Genomic DNA, 21096 nt, shown 5'->3' on the forward strand with positions numbered 1-21096 from the left:
CTAGAGTTGCCAAGATCATGGACAGTTGGCTTAAGGACACCTACATTATGCATTACAGCAGAGATTTCCGAATTAAATAACAGTTTTGCATAATAATTGTTTTCTTTTGTCACATTATCACAGGTTGCAAGGAACTGCACCTCACAATAGAACACGTAAACTACACGTACAGAGCTGTGAATTCAGAGGGTACATAAACGTATACATGTATACTGCGACGTAAAAAGAATATCGATAACCTCGTTCAGCCCTGAATCTCCCTACTGTGAAGAAGTTCGATTTCTAATTAAATAAAAAGGAAAAATTCTGACTAATTTGCAGAGTAAACGAACCAAAATGCAGATTGAATCAATCGCACTATGGCTTGCATCATTAACAACGGAAGTTTTACGTACACGTATTAACGGAAAATGGCTCGCCACAGTACTGTCCGAAAGTAACGAGCTCAAACATCGTCGAATATTACAGCAACAAAACACGATTAGTAACCCCGTGTTTAACTGAATGGAAATCAGGAACAGAGAAATGAAAAACTGAATTTCCCAAAGGGTTCAGGTAGTCATTTACTAATTTTTTTCCAAAATGCTATATTTTGAAGTCGAAAAATATCGATTTAAGCAGCTTCGATGAAGACAACATCTATAGACCGTGCTTAACAACACAGCTTTTATTAACAAATAGAGAAGAGTTGACTGTGCTCTTTTCTGTTATAAAGCAAGCAGGAAGCGGCTACAGCACGAAAGAAGTGTAGGGAGGAACACGAGTGCTTGAGTGCTTTAGCCGCTTCCTAAGTGCTTTACAACAGAACAGAGCACAGTCAAGGCTTCTCTATTTGTTTAATAATAAAGAATCCGTTAAATTACCCACGCTTTACTTTCAATTTCAAAACAGACTTTATTTGCAAAGGAAACAACAGTGTCGTCAGCATACTCTATACTTTCATAAAGCACACTACGATAAGCCAATCAGAATCCCTGTTAGAATAGTTAAAATATTCTAATTGGCTGTACAAGACTAAAACTGTCAAAAATGTCAAGCCATCAAAGTTCACATTCTGCTATAGTTTACAAACTTGAATGGTTCGGACGGTCAAATTTGACACTTTTGCCGGAAGGTTTTTAGTCTCAGATACAGAATCTGAAAGTGAAATGTTCAGTGAACTTCAGCCGAAGTGTGGCTGATAAAACATGCAAGTTTTTTCACATGACAAGTCGAAAACAAACTTTTTCAACCGAATTCACCGGAAACATGAAGATCGCTCGGGATGACAGCGCCCTAAAACTCGGCTGCAATGACTGGTGTGGCCTTCCTCTCAACTCATCGGAAAGGATATCAGAGCAAGCTCATATTTTTTCACTCGAAGGGCGGCCGATGTAGTTTCTGCGGCTTGCTTCACTGCGATGGCGGAGATCGCCATGATAAGCTAGCCGCGACGGACCTCAGCATGATCGCAGTCGCTCTGATACCGTCGTGATTAGTATGACTTTTGACAGCTAGGCCAGTTTGGTTATATCTTTTATCATTCCTATTTTGTTCTCTTTTGTTTTTGAACACAAAACTTTATATACTGTTCGAGTGTGGGCTGTGTTTGATTTTTTGTTACCGTACAACCACACCGATTTATACCTAAAACATTTTAAAAGGCCAAAATTTTGACAAATCTTATTATCTCGTGACGAAAGACGTCAACAACAACGTATCGAATATCATAATTTGATTAGCGCTCACAAACCCCTTTTTAAAAATTTGGCTTCTGTTATTTCATATTTGAGTTCTGACAGCTTACGCTATTGAAACCTGTATGAACATTTCAAAACCGAACTACAGGATTCTATTTAGTATAACCGGCGATAACAGCACACACTGAAATACACCGTGACCAGTGACACTGTCATGTAATTCCATCGTGTAATTGTCCTGAATACTTCTCACGTCTAAATAAAGCAGCGATTGCTCGGATTTCTAGCTGAAAGGGAAAAAATTATATTTGGTCGTCACACCTGTCTGCATAACAGTCTCTGTTCATAAGTTTGAAGAGTTCTTGTGAAAAAGGATATCGCATTCGTATAACGGGTGGAAGTCATAACTACATTGCATAACAATTGCATTCAGAAATCATTTCCTCCATTTTTGCAAGAGGTGCTGCATTTGTATCTTGCATTCTGAATGCGAGCTCAAAATGTTTGCACATGTCTCTTAGCATCTTGACTTTGAGACTAGGAAACCTTGCTTCTCTTGCCAACGAGCACACATCATAGATATCAAACATGATTGGATTTTTCAATCCTATCTCACCATTACTGTGTTCCTTGCCTCTCTCAAACACCCTTCGTCTACATCAAACGCGGATGCTTCTATCAAGTGGTCGTCTGCGTCGGTGGCATCATCCGATTCTTGTTGTATTTTAGATCGCTGTTTAAGGCACAATCTCGAGAAGAAACCCTGAATCTGTATGTTGGATAACCACTCTGTTCTATCGAACATTCTCTCTCCATCTATTGTGCCAGCAGTTCGCATACCCTATGCTACTTTCTCTGGGTTTGGTTTCTACCAGTGGCTCATCCGATATTAAATTTCTGTGTCAAGTACTGCCTGACGTTTTGCGAAAGCCATTCACTTGCACCTCTCTTATGAAGAGCCCATCCCATGGGAAGCTTTGATGTATTTGTCAAGGGTTCTGTGGCCACTGCAACCAGTTCAGTCGAACTTTCACCCTCTAATGACAATGACTGAAAGTGATGAACCCACTACCTCTTCACTTTTTCATAAAGACTCCAAGTCATGCTCGCAGGCACAAGACGTACATGATGAACAAGCTAGTTCATATGGAAGTCAAGGTCGGCCTGGGTCTTAAAATCTTCATCGCAACCAGGTTCAGGGCATTGATAGGAACTACCGTCGTTGCCATCATTGCTTTCTCCTGCTGATGCAGTTCGTCGAGCAGTAGTGGGGAAAAATGGAATCTCCTCCACCAGGTCCGTCTTTTTTCTGTGGAAAAATTGCAATTTTAATTTTACCGAATAAACTTTCCAGGCCCAACATTAAACGCTCTCCAAAAGCGCAGGCCCTCTTGTGTAAGTTGCTGAAAGTGGCAATCTTGATATCCGAGCCCTCTTAGAGATGATACCAGCTTACTGTTGTGATAGCAACCTGCTTCATCCGATCTTAGAAAGGCCTTTTTTTATTCCTGAATTTCGTAACTTTATGGTGACAAAGAGATTTTCTAGAACTGACAGCACTGAAAACCAGTCTTGTTTACAGCTGTTAAGAAGGTGTACGTATCAGGTTACTTCCAGGCTTTCCTCCTGTCTTACAACAACGCTACTCAATTGTCAATTGGTTTCTCTCTTGCGAAACCATTCTGCTTGCTTTTCCCGGAACTTCATCGCTATGAACTTCATTGTCCAGTCAACTATTATAAATGCTTCATCTCCCTTCAAAGTATCGACAATTTGCCGCTCGTACTGATCCTGGTTTCTGCTCTCAGGATATGCCCTCTCCATTCAAAGATCTTAGCGGCAGCATTTTTTGCTTCATACAGATAGTCTTCCGCTTGAAACCTACCCAATTGCATTATGTACTCAGAAATAGCGCCTTTTACTTCTTCAAGAACACTCTTCAGCTTCTCACAATCCTCACACTTCACTTGGTGACTGTGACTGCATACTTTCTGAACGTCAGTGTCACCAGCATGGCTCAGTGCAAAGACCCAACAGTGATCGGCACATTTGCTATCGTCCTATTCGCAGCGATTACGGTATGTAGTCTTCAAATACAACTTGCTCCCCTGAAGCCTCTTCCGAACTTCTTTACACTAGTCCTTTTCTGCTCCCACGCTTTCCAATTCGTCTATAATTTGGAGAAAATCCTTGAAACCATCCGCTCCCTCAGCTGCAGTATTGTCTTAACCTCTATAGAACGCCATACATCATAGAGATGGCCTTTGACATTTGCAAATTGACAGAATACCGGCTCTTTACCCCTTTGGAATCGCTACCAGGGTGTGTCGGGTACTGGCACGCTGAACTTTGGCGCCAGAACTTCCCATAAGTGTGCCTATGCTTTGCGCAGACCCATATTTTGCTATAACTGAGTCTTCTACATCGAACAGGCCAGCCCTTGCAAAGATAAGCTCTCCTTCTGTGAAACTCCCTTTGACAAATGGATTAAGCAGAGATGACCCTTTATTGGGTCAGTACTCTGAGGCAAGTTAAACAAACCGGAAACTCCTTTTGAGTCTCCGAACGAAGTTTTTGAGGAACGCGACTGAAAACAGGACTTCATATGGCGAATACCGCTTCAAGTGTTAGTGTTATTAGTCCTAAGCAAACCAGTACCGAAAGAGACAAATGAATTACAGCTAATAACATTACGCACTTTACAATATTGATATAGCTAATTGTTGGAAAAATGAGGTGACACGTAACGTAATAATTCATTTCCTCAAAACTCGCGGGGTCCTTTTCCCCAAGAACTCCCTGGAGTTCTGAATAGAAACTTCCATAAAGACAGGTGTGCAAACAAAATTTTTTCTTATTCCTGCCGACCAGAATTCTGACCCAAAAGGCGATGTTATCGCTGCTTTGTTACGAAGGGAGAAGCAATTCAGGATAATTACACAATTGAATTATGTGACAGTGGTCACGGTGTATTTCTGTGTGTGCGGTTATCGCTGGTTACACTAAATAGAATCCTGTAGTTTGGTTTTGAAATGTTTATACAGGTTTGAATAGCGTAAGCTGTCAGAACTCAAATATGAAATAACAGAAGCCAAATTTTTAAAAAGGGGTTTGTGAGCGCTAATCAAATTATGATATTCGATACGTTGTTGTTGACGTCTTTCGTCACGAGATAATAAAATTTGACAAAATTTTGGCCTTTTAAAATGTTTAAGGTATTAATCGGTGTGGTCTTAAAGATCTGTCCACTATGTTTTCTACTATATTTTTTACTTAAAATGGTTAAAATCTAAGATTTATTGAGCTACTCGCATAAAACGGTCGGAGTTTGCTCAATGAACTAATTGGCAAAATCGGCCGTCACGCTAGCAATATCGCTAAAAGTTCGAAGCCACCTCGGCGAAGAAAATCAATAAGTGCAAGATGTTTTTATATTTTTCTGCAGCCAAACATCTTATTAGTGAAATCAAGCGGAGTTTTTAATGGTCTGGTCTGGACTTGAGCAATATCAACCAAGAAAGAAAGAGTACTTTTAACCAATTTCAGAAAGCTGTCCAACGAGTGTTTTTAATTAAATTATGACTAGCCTCTAAACAAACGAATATCAAAATTTAAATGCATTTTATACACCTTATATATCACACACTTTAAGAAAACAAAATATTTTTTGCTGCATGCGGTGTGATACGAGGACCAGGCTATTCAACTTTTGAAATTTTCGATGTCGCAAGAGGTCAAAAAAGGGCCTTTTGCAGCTTTGACTTTTGAGAGCTCTAAAAATTTTATTTTAACGTGTTTCCAGAAACTAATGTAGTTTTATTCACTTGTTACTAAAGATAGTTTATTAGGCAAAGTTTGAGGGAAAAATGTTTTTCTCTTTAAGGATTATCGTCTCTGCTCACGTTTTCATAACGTAAATTACAGCGCCTAGGATGTTTACAAGCCTTTGTTTGGTTCTTCTGTTGCTACTTGCCGGCTCGCTTGTTCCAAAATTTCACTTTCAATTATCGAAAAAAAGCTAGAGAGAAGTACCGGAAAATGTCGGAATATTACAATTAGGCTAATGGCGTGACAGCTTTAGCTCACTCTATGCTCTATGCTCTATGCTCTATACTCTCATAGAGCACGCTCTTTCAACCAATGACAGCGCGCGTTGTATCCAAACTTTATTATAAGACTTGTTAAGCGTTGATGTGTGTTCTGTTAGAATGAGACTCAAAACAGATCTTTCGATGGTGTCCCACAAATAATTTAAATTTGATTATATATTTCACTCGATCTGCATTGTAATGAAAACGTTACATTAGACTTAATGAGTCGGAAAACAGCGCTTAAGCGATCTGAGAGCTTCCATTTTTAAAACTAATAGCTACCAGTGCATGAGAAATATAGTGAAAGCCACGTAGTTAATCATTTCAGTTCTCTGTGCGAAAAGGTGCGACTAAAAGTCACAGAGCAGTATATCCATTAACACTAATAGCAAACAAACTTACTTCTTGAATTATAAACAGATTAACCTACACAAAACGGTGATTATTCCGAAATCTCAAGAAACCTATCAACGTTTCAGTGAAACCGATTACATTAGGCAAGGTAATTATCAGGTATCAGACAAAGCCATGAACAGAGTCTCCACTTTGAACTATGTCCAAGTTGGATTTTGGTGAAAAGTGATCTGAAGTACTGCCTTAGTAACGCACTACTAAGCAAGGTTTTTGTTTCTAAGGAATACGCCGTTGAATAGCATTCCTATTGGGATATCGTTTACTTGACGCGTTTAAACGGAAATGGGTTTCGTGTCATAGCTGTAATTAATACTAGCTAGAAAATGCTAGTTTAGCGTTATGTTTACGGTACTGCTGGAGACAACTGATACGAGTTGAAAGGTGACAAACACAATTGGCACCGTACCCATATTCCTTTTTGCGGTTTCTATAACGGAACATCCCGGAAGAAATGAGTTTAAAATCAGTAACTGTTCAGTATTGACACATAGCTCGTCTGAGTGATCCAAGTGAAAGAGTGCTATGCTTTACAACCAGGACATACTCTATTTTGCACAAGGATAGATCTTTGTGTAAGATAGAGTAAAGAACGCTTGATTAATTCGTTGAGCATGGCCAAGTAAGGCCAAGCGGTGATGAAGTGAAGGGTTCGCTTTACTTCCCTGTCTTTAGCAAAGCAATTTACTTTTCTTTAAAGGTAAACGCGATCAATCTCCTCTATCGCTTCGATGGATCTGTCATTTCATCCGGAAACAAAGCAAATTCTCAGACGAACAACCAAGTCGCCTTTGACCCTATTACAGCTTCACTTCGTTTTTAAAATAGGTAGAAGTAACGGATTCCAAACAAATAGATACCACGAGAAAGGATATTTAAAACATAGTAAATGGATACAACTGTGAAATGTTGTTATTCACGCATGAATTTCAAGAGAATTTTCCCTTTCCCCCCAAAAAAGAGTTAGAATTGGTGGGTTATGTTGAGCGAGAGCGGTTGCGTGAGTTTCAGTGCACGTTTGGCACATTCCTTGATCATGTGAAATGCATAGGATTACGAATTCCAAAAAAAAAAAATCAAACAGACAAGATCCAACATATAGATATCAGATGAGTGTTTAGAAAGTGAAAATGAGTTTGAATACCTCGTTGGTTTTCTTGTTGATCCTCACCGCGAGTATTTTCCTTTCCCTCGACAAGACTGCTGCTCAGCACGACAAGTGTAGTAACAACAAATGTTGTTCAAAAGGAGGTGGAGGGGGATACAAGGAAATTAACGACGCTCGTCGCAGTGTCAAGAATCATTTCAAAGCAGGTCAAAACGCTATCTGCGACATTGCGCTCCCTTGGGGATGGTATCGATTCACAAGTTATGTTGGAGGCAAAATGCCCATACAAATGGTACCGCGAATGAGATGTGGAACAGTACATCCAGTGTGGATGAATGGTTCCCTTCCTACAAGAACTGATGGAGTTGTCGACCACAAGGCATGCATCAATTTCTTCGGCATAGGCTGCTTTGTCAGTTTACGAATAAAGGTTAAATTCTGCGTAGGAAGCCCCGATTTCTTTGTGTACTATCTCGGACCAACGTATTCTTGCTCATTAGCGTACTGTGCCGGTAAGTGAGTGATGGCTTCGGTCTATACCTCTTAAAAACAATTTTTTTTAAAGAGGAACTAGATTGTAGGATCTCGCGCCTACGATTTTGTGCGAGCCCGTAATACCCAAAAACATTAGCATAAAACTCGGAAATAAGCCATAGACACATTAAGTCTAATTTCTAAAGATTGAGTCTCTTTCGAGTGCATACGAATCACTAGATCACTTTCAGGCTTGAGTGGTAAGAAAATCTGAAAATGTTTGTTGTCTCCGCGCGTTAACTGACGGTTATTTGTAGTTAAATTCTAGTCTTAAGGTTTCCAGCCGGGTCCTGAAATTTCCTTTAAGAGGCAACATCACTCCCATACGAAACTGAAACCATGACACTATCGGCCGATTAAGTCCAATCTATCGTAACAAGGTACTGTATGCCTATTATGTCTACCTCTTACTACATAGTCGATTGCTGCATCTGACATTTCATTGCTATTCCTGTCAGGCTTCAGGAAACCGTGTCCGCCTGGTCAAACTGGCAATCCATGCAAACCTGGTGAGTTTTTAAGATACACGTACGTCCAATTTTGGTTATGTCTGTTATCTTTTGCTTCACTTTTCCATATCCTTTCGATGTCCTAAGTCCATTTTAATTTTTTTTTCTCCTGAGAGAAAAGTAGCATGAGGCAGTGCAATATTACATCAAACGCGTTTAAATTCCCGAATCGTAACTCCCTTCGATGATGCATGATAATTGCAACTTGATTTGATATCAAATTTACCTATATCTCTTCGGAATGTGTTGCCCTCTGAGGTTTCCTCATTTCTAAGGCCGATTCGAAGTCATCTTCATGAATTTTAGGTGCTGTAAATGCCAATTACTTGTAGAGTACTATGCATTTGAATCATCTATAACCAGCAAGTTTAGGAATACGTAGTTGCTATTAAGCTCAAAACCACGTGAAATATTTTAAAATTAGGTTAAGTTTTTCCTGTGAGGGCATAGCATCGCTAATTTTCTATTCAGGCTACATATAAAAGATTAATATATACTTAGATTTTACTTAGATCTATAAAAGCGGAGCTCTTGTTGGTTTTATTTTCAGCCTTTTCACTGTCGAAAAGTTTTCCTAAGGGGATATAGGGACCAGTCCGGGGGCTGGGTGGAGGGAACTGACGGGCCTGGAATAAAGAGATGATGTCAACTTGCAAGGCGATCAAAACCAACACCAACGCTAACACGCCTGCTAGTAAGCGGTATTTTCAAGCTGCTGAGTACCTTCGTTGGTGTTCTTGCAATTGATGATTAAACACATTTTCGAAGATAGGAAATTTTTTCTTCTTCAAATGTAGTATACGATGTCAGTATCGGTTGAAACTGTATTCCATTGAGCGTCACTGATAATTTCCGTTTGGGAAAATGACCCAAAATTGAAAGAAACGCCGGTAAACAACTTCGAGTTAAGACATCACCGATCGACTGAAGAGTATGCAAGTGAAAACAGTGAGTTACTAACACAGTATGCCAAAATCGTATGGGTTTCTCTTAAATCTTCTCTTGAAATTGCTTTGTATAGTTTCTTGCTCCACCGTTTTATCCCTAACGTCTCAACCTCCTCTGATAAGCGTAGAAAATTAAAAAGAAAAGTAATTTAACTCGTGTTTGAACTTGTCGTTTTGTTTACTTTTTTCTCTTTTGGTTATTGTTCATTTATGATTGTCCTCTAGATAGAAATACACGGCGTCCTTTTGTTTTTTTTTTTTCGGTTGTTTAATTCGGTAACCTCTGCTGAAACTGCATATAATGTAAATGCCTTTTAGGCAACTGTCCATGATCTTAGCAGCTCTAGCTACTGCAATACGAGATTTGTCTAACGTGTTTCTTAAGCTGCGAAAGTTTGATTTAAAGGAAGACAAGCTAGAAATTATTAAAGTATATCATTATTAAACTTGATGACAAAGAGAGACATAGGGTTCAACCATAAAGATATTGATAGAAGTCTAAGAAAAATACCAGGATTTTATTTGTACATTACAGAAATCAATTCCAAACATCAATCAAGTTTGCTCCTAAGTTTAAAATTTGAGTTGATCTTGCTATTGCCTATATTAAAGAGGTTGAAAAGTTTTAGATGGTACTTTCTCATGTTTGCAAATAAATTTATTTACTAGAAGGTGGAGTTGTTGTCACATATTAAAGTGAAACACAACAATAAAATTTGTTCATGTGTAAAAAGGTTTTCATTTGACCACCTACTGACAAGTCTTTGTGGTATATTTCAACTCAACCATTTTCCACAACCTACCGGAAAACGCGTGTACGTAAATTAATTTGAGAGCTTAAATTAAACGAGAAGAGAATGTCGACACGGAAAAAGTTCCCTATTGCTTTTTTTAATTATTTCTCCTCAATAGCATGACAAACGAAGGCAGATGTTTTTTGTTTATTAATATAGATTTTTCAATACATGCTGTGCGATAGTTTTCCTACTAGCCAATCAAATCGTGCATCTCACGACACCTATAACCATTTAAGAATTGCATCAGCACTTTGTGAATCAAACGATTTTAGCTTTGACTACTCTTAAATCTGTATTCATATCTACTTTTATAGTATTGCGAAAGCTTTGAGTTTGAGATGTTTTCAAATTTTGCCGTAAAATACAAAACCTATGACATACTCTCATAAACTGACCAATTAACTAATGATTTTATAGCACGCGTTCGTAATGAAAATTTCAAAAATAGACAGTCAAACACTGAATGTGGCTACTGATATAGCACAATAGTTAAAGCATTAAAAATAACTATAGGCTGTATAGAAACGCCAGAAGGGAGTGTTGCGGAATATTTTTCTCGCATGCTGCTAACATATTTATGAGTACCCAATTACACAAGAGAAAGATAATTCAAGAATATATGGTCTAATTGACATTCAACCAATATATAAATGGTAACAAATAACAAATTTAACAATAATAATAATAATAATAATAATAATAACAATAGTAGTATAAAAATAATTTCACCTATCCCCTATCCTCTAGGCTCCAAAAACGATTACCCTGCTTCTTTTAATTTCGCTTGTTAATCATACATAATTTTCTTGTTTTATTGCAAATCCAATTTCTAAGAGCAAGGTGTGCATGGTTATCATGGAGAATTGTAACATGGACTGCAAACTCAAAGATCATAGACTGCTGCTTCTTTTTTCAAAATGCAAAAACTTGACATCAATAAGGTCTCACGTAACGTAAAGCTATTTATGCTGAGAAAATGTCACTCGGAAATTTGCTGAACGAAAGACAAAAAAAACAATAACAAAAAAACAAAAAAATTTGAATTTTGATTTATTCACATGTACATAATCAAGTGACTGTATTTTTTGAATTGGTTCTGTTTCCTGTTTTAATTTAGTAGTTTTATATTTATACAGCATACTAGTTTGCTTCAATAATTTTTTTGCTGTTATTGGTTTGTTTGTTTGTTTGTATTTTTCTCTTGTTTGTCCTTTCAGTTCTTTTACTGTACTGAGCCAAGGGAAAATAGTGGATTACTTCCTCATGATTCTATTTTGTGTTTGTGTTTTTTTTGTTTTGTTTTGTTTTGTTTTTTCGTTCTTGTTGCTGATATTGTTAGTGTTTCTTTCCTTTTAATGCAATTTTTTCATCATTTAACGGGTGACGGCCAACTCTAATGGGATAAATTATTAATCATATCATCACTATATTGCACTATTTAATCTTTCCAGCATTTGATCGTTTCGCATTCCGATCGATCAATATCTGAGGTTTCTTCAGCAATATAGAACCATTCTTTTGTTGTTTGTATTATCATAGGGTTTCATCTTTTTATGAATTTTAAAAACAGTTTTGTTTGTTCATCTTTATTTTGTTTAGTTAAAATAACTCCACCGAGAATATTCGACAGTAACAACCTAGGAACGCCATCAATTCAAGTCATATCTGGAGAACAAGCGGTTGCGGTCTCGCTCCTTTGCAAAGTTGATCTCCTTCAAGGCATTGAACAGCGAGATGACGTTGAATATAAGATTGAATGGACTTCAGAGGGTAAAACCTTACGTATTAAGTCCAGATGCGATCAGAAGGACAGGATACCATGTCCTAACACAAACTCCATCGTATCCACACTGATTGGATTTACTGACTACCTCGCGGGAATATGGGTAATGTACTTTGTGTCTCTGTTTTTTTTATTTGGTCCAGAGAATAGAAAATTATATTTTGGGGGTGTTAATGGTTTCAAGAGAATTCGGGTAGTGAGATTAGAACAAGAATGCAATCGTGTTACAATCTGACGATAGGTAAAGGACTGTCGAAGAAATAGACTAGGGATGTTAAGTGGCGAATAGCGGTCCAGGGCATTTCGCATCGGATCAAAGTTTTCTCTCATACTTTGCCCAGTAATCTATCCTGGTAGCAAGTAAATAAAACCATATTGGTTTCTGGAAATACGTTAAAATAAAATTTTTAGAGCTCTCAATAGTTAAAGCTGCAAAAGGCCCTTTTTTGACCACATGCGACATCGAAAATTTCAAAAGTTAAAAAGCCCGGTCCTCGTATCACACCGTATGCAGCAAAAGATGCTTTGTATTCTTAAACTGTGTGATATGTAAGGTTTATAAAAAGCATTTCAATTTTGACATTCGCTCATTCAGAGGTTCGTCATAATTTATTCAAAACACTCATTAGCTTTCTGAAGTTGTTTAAAAGTACTTTTTCTTTCTTGGTTGATATTGCTCAAGTCCAGACCAGAACATTGAAAGCTCCACTTGATTTCTTCTAATAAGATGTTTGGCAGCAGAAAATATTAAAACATCTTGCACTTAATAATTTTCTTCGCCGTGGTGACTCCAAACTTTTAGCGATTTTGCTAGCGTGACAGCCGATTATGCAAATTAGTTCACTGAGTATACTCCGACAGTTTTTGTATAAGTAGCTCAATAAATCTTAGATTTTAACCATTTTAAGTTGAAAATAGAGTAGGACAGAGCTTTTATACCACACTGATTGATACTCTTAACCTTTTTAAAAGGCCAAAATTAAACAAATTTTTACTATCTCGTGACGAAAGACGTCAACAACAACGTATCGAATATCATAATTTGATTAGCGTTCAGTCAACCTTTTAATAGTAATCTCTTTTTTAAAAATTGGCTTCTATTATTTCATATTTGAGTTCTGGCAGCTTATGCTATTCAACCTCTATGAACATTCCAGAACCAAACTACAGGATTTATTTAGTGTAACAGGCGATAACAGCGCACACTAATATACACCGTGACCAGTGACTCTGTCACGTAATTCCATCGTGTAATTATCCTATTGCTACTTTATTTAAACGTGAGAAGTAATTCAGGATGATTACACAGAGTCACTGGTCACGGTGTATTTTAGTGTGCGCTGTTATCGCCGGTTACACAAAATAAAATCCTGTAGTTTGGTTCTAGAGTGTTCATACAGGTTAAATAGCATAGGCTGTATATATAGCAATAACATCGGCTCAGAATTCTACTAAGAGACATGTGCAAACATTTTGATCCCTCATTCAAAATGCGAGATACAAAAGAAGCACTTCTAGCAAAAATGGAGGAAATGATTTCGGAGTGCAGTTGTTATGCAATCTTGTTATGACGTCCTCTCGTTAGGCGAATGTGATATCCTTTTTCACAAGAACACTCCAAAGTTATGAACTGGGACTGTTATGCGCACAGCTGTGCCGACCAAATATCATTTGATCCTGTCAGCTAGAAATCCGAGCAATCGCTGCTTTATTTAAGGTGATAAGTAATTCAGGATGATTACACGATGGAATTACGTGACAGTGTCACTGGTCACGGTGTATTTTAGTGTATAAGAAGAAAATTAATAACTCCCAATTACTGACTGAAATTGTTTCTACACCTGTTTACGATGTAAACAAGCTCTTAAGACCAATTTCACTTACACCTACCCTTTCCAAGTTGGCTGAGGACTTCGTGGCTGATCGTTTTGTCAAACCTGCTGTGCTTGCTAAGGTCGACCCGAGACAATTTGGCACCGTTCACGGTTCCAATACCACCGAAGTCCTAGTTAGTATGATTTATACTTAGTATAGTGTCACTGACGGTAATGGGGTCACTGTGAAGGTGATTCTTTTCGACTTCGAAAAAGCTTTTGACCTCATCGATCATTGAATATTGGCCAAGAAGCTAAGTGTATACGACCTCTGTTGGGCATAATAAAATTACAGTCACAGCCCTTTCCTTCCGCAGTGCATCGGTTGTTGTCTGGCCGCTTACTATGTTGAAGCGCGGCCATTTTAGCGAGCTATCCATTTCCTTCCATACTCCTTCTTTTAGGAGTAGGATCATCAGTTTTTCTGTACTTGTATTCGTCCGATCGCGGAGTATATGTGTCCCGTCGTCCATCACGGTCTCTCGACGTAATTTTTCGATCCCCTCTTTATAAAAATAATAATAATAGGCTTTATTTTGAGAGGGTAAAAACACTTAACAGTAGCCCAATGACACTGATGACTTTGTGTCCCTCGAAACAATGACAAAATATAGATGCTACAACTAATTACTAAAAAATATACCATATTAAAAAAATAAAATATAATAAATAATTCATATATACAAAATTACAAAATCTTTCCTTTCAATCAGAAAAGACCGAAGCTAACGTTCACGGAAAATATGGAAATAATAGCCGTAACAGGTTCAACGATTTAATTGTTTGGCTAGCACGTCACCCAATATGAAATCGTGCAAAGATGGAATGAGGGGTCTGAGTTTCTCGGGGGGCCTGAGGCTGGATTTCTCAAGGTCTGAGATTCATCAGCCAGAAATTACTATTTATTTGTTTACAAGTGGTGTTTTTTTTTCGTTAAAAAGAAGTTAACTCGAAGTCAAGGTCAAACTCGAATCCAAACTCGATGGCTCGCGCTTCCCAAGCCGTTGAAGTCGATGAAATATCCCGTAACCCGTCGAGAAGACATATTTCTCCTCGGGAGAGATGATTCTCATAACGATGCAAAAGTATTCAACTCTAATGGTGTCACAACATAACTCAATTTTTTTTCCGATTCCTTATACAAAGCGTCTATGCGTATACAGAAGGGCAGAAGTGTGCTTCATACCACTACAAACGCGTAGGCCTATCGGTGAATGAATAGATGGGTGAGTGCGTCAGCAGATGCAAAATGAAACTGTCGTTTGACATGTTTTTTGCTTGTTTCAGAAAAAAAGGTGTTCGCCTTTTAATACACAACTTTAATAATCTCCAACGTTTCGTTCAAAACGGGGACATCCCAAATCTCGGTCTGGCCTAGCTATACCCTCTATATATATGGTGAAGGCTCACTTCAAGAGTTTCACACAATGTTCTCTTGATGGTAAACTTTATCAAGTGAGTTGATAGTGTAAATTGGTCACCGTGAAGAGCTTCCAAAGCTGATGTTTCGAGCGTTACCCCATCCAAAAATGGTCAATTGCTCTGGCTCAACTTCTCACCTTAAGTATTAAACAATAGTCCTTTTGTTCTTTGTAGCAATGAGGGACTCTGGCCGAAGCGACGCGAAAAAGTTCGTGACTAATCGGAACAAAAATTTTCGGTGTATTTTTAACCTCTCTCTGCGTACGTTATATTTTTATCAGACAGTTTGTTATCATGCTCGTGATAAACAAATAGGACTTCCGCTACGTGGTCGATCGATATTGTTATCACGCGTATGATTACGGACCGAATTGGGCTCCACTCAGTCCTTTAACCATTACTTATTATGCACGCAAAGAATTAAGTCTGACTTGCGTAGCGCGCGCGAGATTTGAACTGCTCTCATACTATGAAAGATAAATCTGAGAGCGGTGAAGTCGTGATTCGATAGTCCGTTGAGCGAAAAAGCGAAGTTTCCCCCTCCAACTATCTCGCTGCTATTTTCTCCCCCTAAATGTTCTTTTCGCTGTCTTTCCTTCAGTCTTTCCGAGCGTTTAAATTTTCCGCTCGTATGCTAATCGGAGACTTCGACAAATCCTTCATGTGTTCTGAAGCTGTTGCGCCATTGTTCAAAAATGGCCATATAGGGTCATTTTTCGCTTGCATAACAAAGCCTATTGTCATCAGTGTTGAGCCACTTTTCTCTCCTCAGTCTATTTAGCCGTTATTTTCTCTCGTCTCGTTCCGACTATTGTAATAGAGTTATTCATTCAGTTGGATAAACATAAATCATGATTAAATTGTGTTTCATGTTGGTGCGATACTGTTGTTTCCAGGGAACCTGGTCATTAACACATACTTGCTTGGTGGTAAGTTTGCCTTTCGGAAGCGTTCAGCAAATTAAATTTCTGCCGTTATCCGTGTTGCAATTTAAATGATTAACATGCCAGTGGCTCAGCGCGCCGGTAAAATATTATTATTTTAATGTGAGCCCTGTGTGGTTATTTATCATCGCTTTTTTTTTGTCTGTGAACAGGTTTCTTGCAGAGTTTCCGCAAAGTATAAAGACCCCGGCAGTAAATGGTCCACTCCAAAAGACGTTAAGAAACCTTTTTTCGCCGGGATTGAGGTAATTTGCCTTTTCAATGACCTGAGAAAGATTGTTGTCGGTGGTAGTGACTGACGTTTGGACAACCTGAGTGGAAGTCATCATTAGAGTCAATTGAATAGTTGTTGTCAGTTATTGGCTGAAAAATTCAAGTGACGTACGTCGATCGTGATTGGTCAGTTTCGATCGGTCGGTAAAGTAGGTCGTTCTTTTCGTTTCGTTTGAGAAGTTAAAGTCGTAAATAAGTCGATTGTATGGTGCCCGCAGTAGTTGACACCTGCTGAGGGGGTCTGTTCTAATTTGGTAGTTGACACCTGTTGAAGGAAGTCTGTTCTAAGTAGGTAAACCCGCTTTACACAGTCATTCGTTGAAAATTATTAGAACTGTAGGTAAGACACTACCAAAAAATCCCAGTCAATAATGTGGTTCGTAAGTCATTGATGTTCAGCGATGTGATTGTCGGTATCACCTTTTCTCGTTGCTTACTTTCGTTCCGTCAGTCTTCCGTGAGGTTTCTGCCAGTCTCTCCGATGTAGGAGGCTTGGAAGTCGGAGCACTTGATCATAGAAACTGCTCCCTGCCTGTTATCTGTCGCGTTGTATACTATTTGCGTTCGTCATGTTAAAGTCTCGATAGTCGTGCCTCCTTGTGATATCGCGTTGTAGAATGACTCTCATCGTATTCTTTTGCTATGTGTCATTTTCCTGTAAACTGTTGTCTGTAATGAGTTTTTCTCCGAATTCTTTTGCACATTTTTCTTCGAATTCTCTTGTAAACTGCGTGTTGATGTTTGTCCTTTAGGGTCGTACCGAGGTAAACGTATCGTTAACTGAGAAGTAGATATAGTGCCCAATTTCGTTATCAAAGAATGGCTTAGAAATAGTAACCTAAAATAAAGTATCGCAAAGCTTTTGCAAATGTCTCACAACACTGATGAATGCACATTAAAATGGAGCGATCCAATTGGTTGTAAAGGAGAAAATTTCCACGTACGAAGAACTTGTTACTCTGAAGGAATTCCTAATCGGTGGTCAAAAAGAAATTCTTTCGGTTTATTTCGCTATGCTCTTCACCGTCCTTTTGTCATTGCACAAAAATATTGGAAATCAAATTATCCCTCTCCCTTTAATACTGTCCAATGAACCTAGAAAGGGATGAGATATTTTAAAAAAGGTTGCTCGCTCTCTTGTTATTAATAAACTTTGCTTCGAATCTTCATTTCTCTTCCCACCGTTCTCATTTAGGTGATCGATTACTTGTAGCTACTTGTCCTTGAACAGCATGTGGGAGACGAAGTAAGAACAGTAAAATAGTAATCGGAACACCTCTTTTAGGCTTGGTTAAATCTATATTTTATAAAGTTAGTGGATGCGAGTGATTAAAATAGCGCTTTCGTTGCAAAAAAAAAAAAAGATAATTGTGTAGTGACCCATGTTCCTTCGACTCTTTTTTTTTACTGCAGGTCTCTCCAACCACTCTAAGAATTGATCTGAACGCCTGCAGTAAGCAAAAAGGCAACAAGATTACAATACGTCCAACCATTCCTGCGAGGCTAGACCCAGTTACGAACAGCTACTCCAGGGCAAGATTTATACTACCAGAAAAAGGATTAAAGCTTCGGATTAAAGATCGGAGCACTAACCAAAATTGCTTAAGTACTGAATTTAAGCTCCAAGGAACAGATCCAGTTCATGTGGAAGTCGTACCAGATTGCACTGCCCTGGAAAAAGATACTAAATCAACTAAGGTGATCGTTGTTAAGATGATGCCCAATAATAAGTTTTGGCAGAAAACTTTCGTACGCACTATATGGGTAAGTTATTTCGCTATAAAAGCTTCTACGTTTATTAAAGTTTAGTTAATAATCGCTTGACTTGAAACGCAGTTATACCCATGTTAGCCAGTAGTAAACCTTATTCTACGTCAGAAAATGGACAATAGGCGATCTATATCGCTAAATATATGTAGTTCTATAGGTAAACAAATAGGTAAATGAGTTTTAATTGAAAGAAACCAAAGTTCATATATCACTAGTCGATTGGTCGACGGGTCCGTGTGAGAACAGTGAGCGAGTCAATGAAACAATACGCCAGAATCATTTGGGCGTCTCCTCTACCTTCTCTTGATGTCGCCGGCTACGACTGTTTTCTCCGCCAATTTTTCTGTATCGTGTCAAATCCCTGGTGAGCGTAGAAAATTGAACAGAGAAATCACTTGTACCTCATGTTTAAACCTTTATCATCTATACTTATAACTTATTTGATACTAACACTTGTTTATACTTCCTCTCTTTCGACTATTCGCGTTTCCTGATTGTCCCTGGCTGGAAATTACGGCATCTTTTGAGATATTTCTGTTATTTAATACGATAACCACTGCTGCAACTGTCCATGATCTTGGCAACGCTATTCACTGAAATACGAAATTTGTCTATTCTGTATCTTGCATTGCGGAAGTTTGATTTATACAAAGACGAGCTAGAATTAGAAAATCTTTTTTGAAACTTGTTAATAAAGAGAAATTTAGGATTCAACAATAAAGATATTTTAAGAAACCTATCAAAATACCAGGACTTCATTGTACATAACAAATTAATTTCAAACATCAATCAAGTTTTCCCTTTCGTTTTGAAGTTCAGTTGTTTGAGTGCAATAACTCTATTTATACAGTTTTTTCTTCTATCTTTCCACTAATGCAGTAACAAGCTGGCACATCTTGCAACATACTTCATATACTTAAATGGAAAATTTGTGGCATATGCGCCATGTCTAACGTGCCGTGTTCAGCATAAGCTAACAGGATTGTGGAGGGTGTATGCGGGAACAGACTCGATTTTTACTGACTAGTTGATGAGGTTGGACTTTCAGGTCATGGGACTGAGGTTTTAGCAGGCAAATAGAAATTTAAGGGAAGTGTTAATGAGAGAATTTTCTTTTTGAGTTATCACTATGAAAAGCCATACTTGTACTCTAGATGACCCCTTATTCTTATAAACTAGTATCAGGAATAATGCACAGAGAATAATACATGGGCGCGCGAAAATATGGAATTTCTCTTCTCGTTTTTGACGATACTAACGAGACATTTTTACGACTGGTCAAAAATTTATAAATGTTCGCCCACCTGGACCGATAACCTTCACGAACACATTATAAATTCGATTTAAAAATCAAACTTGGTTTAAAAATCGAAGTTTTTCCATAATGGAAAAATTGCCTTTATTTACAAGAAAACAACCAATGAAAACTCGTAACCAACCATTGCCATATAGTTCTCCGCCGCGCCCAACTACATTTTTTAGTTATTTCAAAGTATATGACTGTACAAGTCATATGATACCATCATTCTAAATATCACAAGCCAATCACCAAACCAAATCTTTCAAAATTACATTATCAATAGCAACCTCAGTGAGATTTTCTTGACGTTACGTCTATAAGGCAATAAAATTTCAGAAGCTACATTTTACCAGCTGACATCTGAGATGAATCAAGTCCGCTCTGGTCATTGGACACATGCAGGTAAACCCAACGAATGATTAAATTTTATTTGATCAAAAACATGAAAGGCAATGGAGGAAGTTAACCTGCAAAATATGCATTCTTTTGACAGTAAAAATTAACGGTAAAATACGACGTTTCGACCCAACTTCGGTCATTTTCAAGTGAGTGGTAAGAATGTAACGTTGAATATATATAGGCGTGTAAGAAGTGTAAAAAATTTTTGAAAGTGTAAACGGACAAGAACATACAAAAAAGAAGAAATAATTATAAGCTAATTAAAAAAAATAAAAGTTAAAAAATAAAAACAATTAAAACCTAATTAAAAACCTTTGCACGAATTGAGTCCGACTGCACATTGAGAGCAGGTCTCAGTTCTTGACTAAAAAAACATTTCATAAAGTAAGCAGTCAAATTTGTTAGTGCACAATATGAGGTCTGTTGTCCTACCGTTTAAAGATCAGGCCTCAGCCGATATTGTACGAGTTCAACTCAAAGATTTCAGTCAAAAGATCTATACGACCGAACAGCCGGTATATGTCAGCCAGAAGATCGAACAAGATCTCAAGTTACGAGAAGCAAAGCTATCGGTTGTGAAGCAACAGTGCCTTGTTTATAAATCTCAGTGTGACCTGTGCGATGCAGGCTATGTTGGTTTTACACGTCGCCATCTGCACCAACTTGTTCAAGAACACAGACGCTCGACTTTATCCATTATTGGCAAGCATTTTACGTGACAAGCACTTTTTGCCCCCAGGGGATCGAACAAATTTGACTTCCTACTTTATGAAATGCTTTTTGAAAGAATACGTAAAATGTGATCATTACGATGTAAATAAATTACCGTCTTTAAGACTGGTATAGTCATATATGTGAGAAAGACACAAAAGAAATATAATTGCAGTAAACTCAATTCATGTGTTGTAGAGGAAAGTTTCAAACTCATTGAAATTAAGTTGACTTCATAATTCCGGTTTTGGACATGTGGACATGTGTAGTACCTCATTACAACGTTGAAAAAGCATTGCCATTTATGAATTTTCAAAGAGTAAATGCCAAAAAGTTAAAGACGGAATTTAAAAAATAAAACTGCTTAAATGCGGTTTATCTTTTCACTGAATATTAACCCTTTGGCTGGCAAACTCAAAGATATTAGTAAAACAGGCTCTGCGAGGAAAAGAAAAAAAACCAAAACCAAAACAGAGCAATAGGATTACAGATTCGGGAGAAATATGTAACATTAAGTAATAGGCCGCCTCGGAGTTCTCGTAGT

General features: G+C 37.9%; 1 protein-coding gene across 1 annotated transcript in view; it reads left to right on the top strand.

Annotated features, from left to right (window-relative positions):
- Positions 1–7286: 7286 nt before the first annotated feature.
- LOC131785705 (von Willebrand factor D and EGF domain-containing protein) overlaps positions 7287–21096 on the top strand; it is a 42192-nt gene continuing 28382 nt past the window's right edge. Inside the window, exons 1-5 of the mRNA XM_066161014.1 lie at positions 7287–7801; positions 8282–8332; positions 11676–11962; positions 16252–16344; positions 17786–18136. Coding sequence (XP_066017111.1) covers positions 7312–7801; positions 8282–8332; positions 11676–11962; positions 16252–16344; positions 17786–18136 — 1272 coding nt within the window. The 5' untranslated portion in view covers positions 7287–7311. The remainder of the gene's footprint in view (positions 7802–8281; positions 8333–11675; positions 11963–16251; positions 16345–17785; positions 18137–21096) is intronic.

This window comes from Pocillopora verrucosa, chromosome 14, assembly GCF_036669915.1.
Source record: "Pocillopora verrucosa isolate sample1 chromosome 14, ASM3666991v2, whole genome shotgun sequence".
NCBI lineage: Eukaryota > Metazoa > Cnidaria > Anthozoa > Scleractinia > Pocilloporidae > Pocillopora > Pocillopora verrucosa.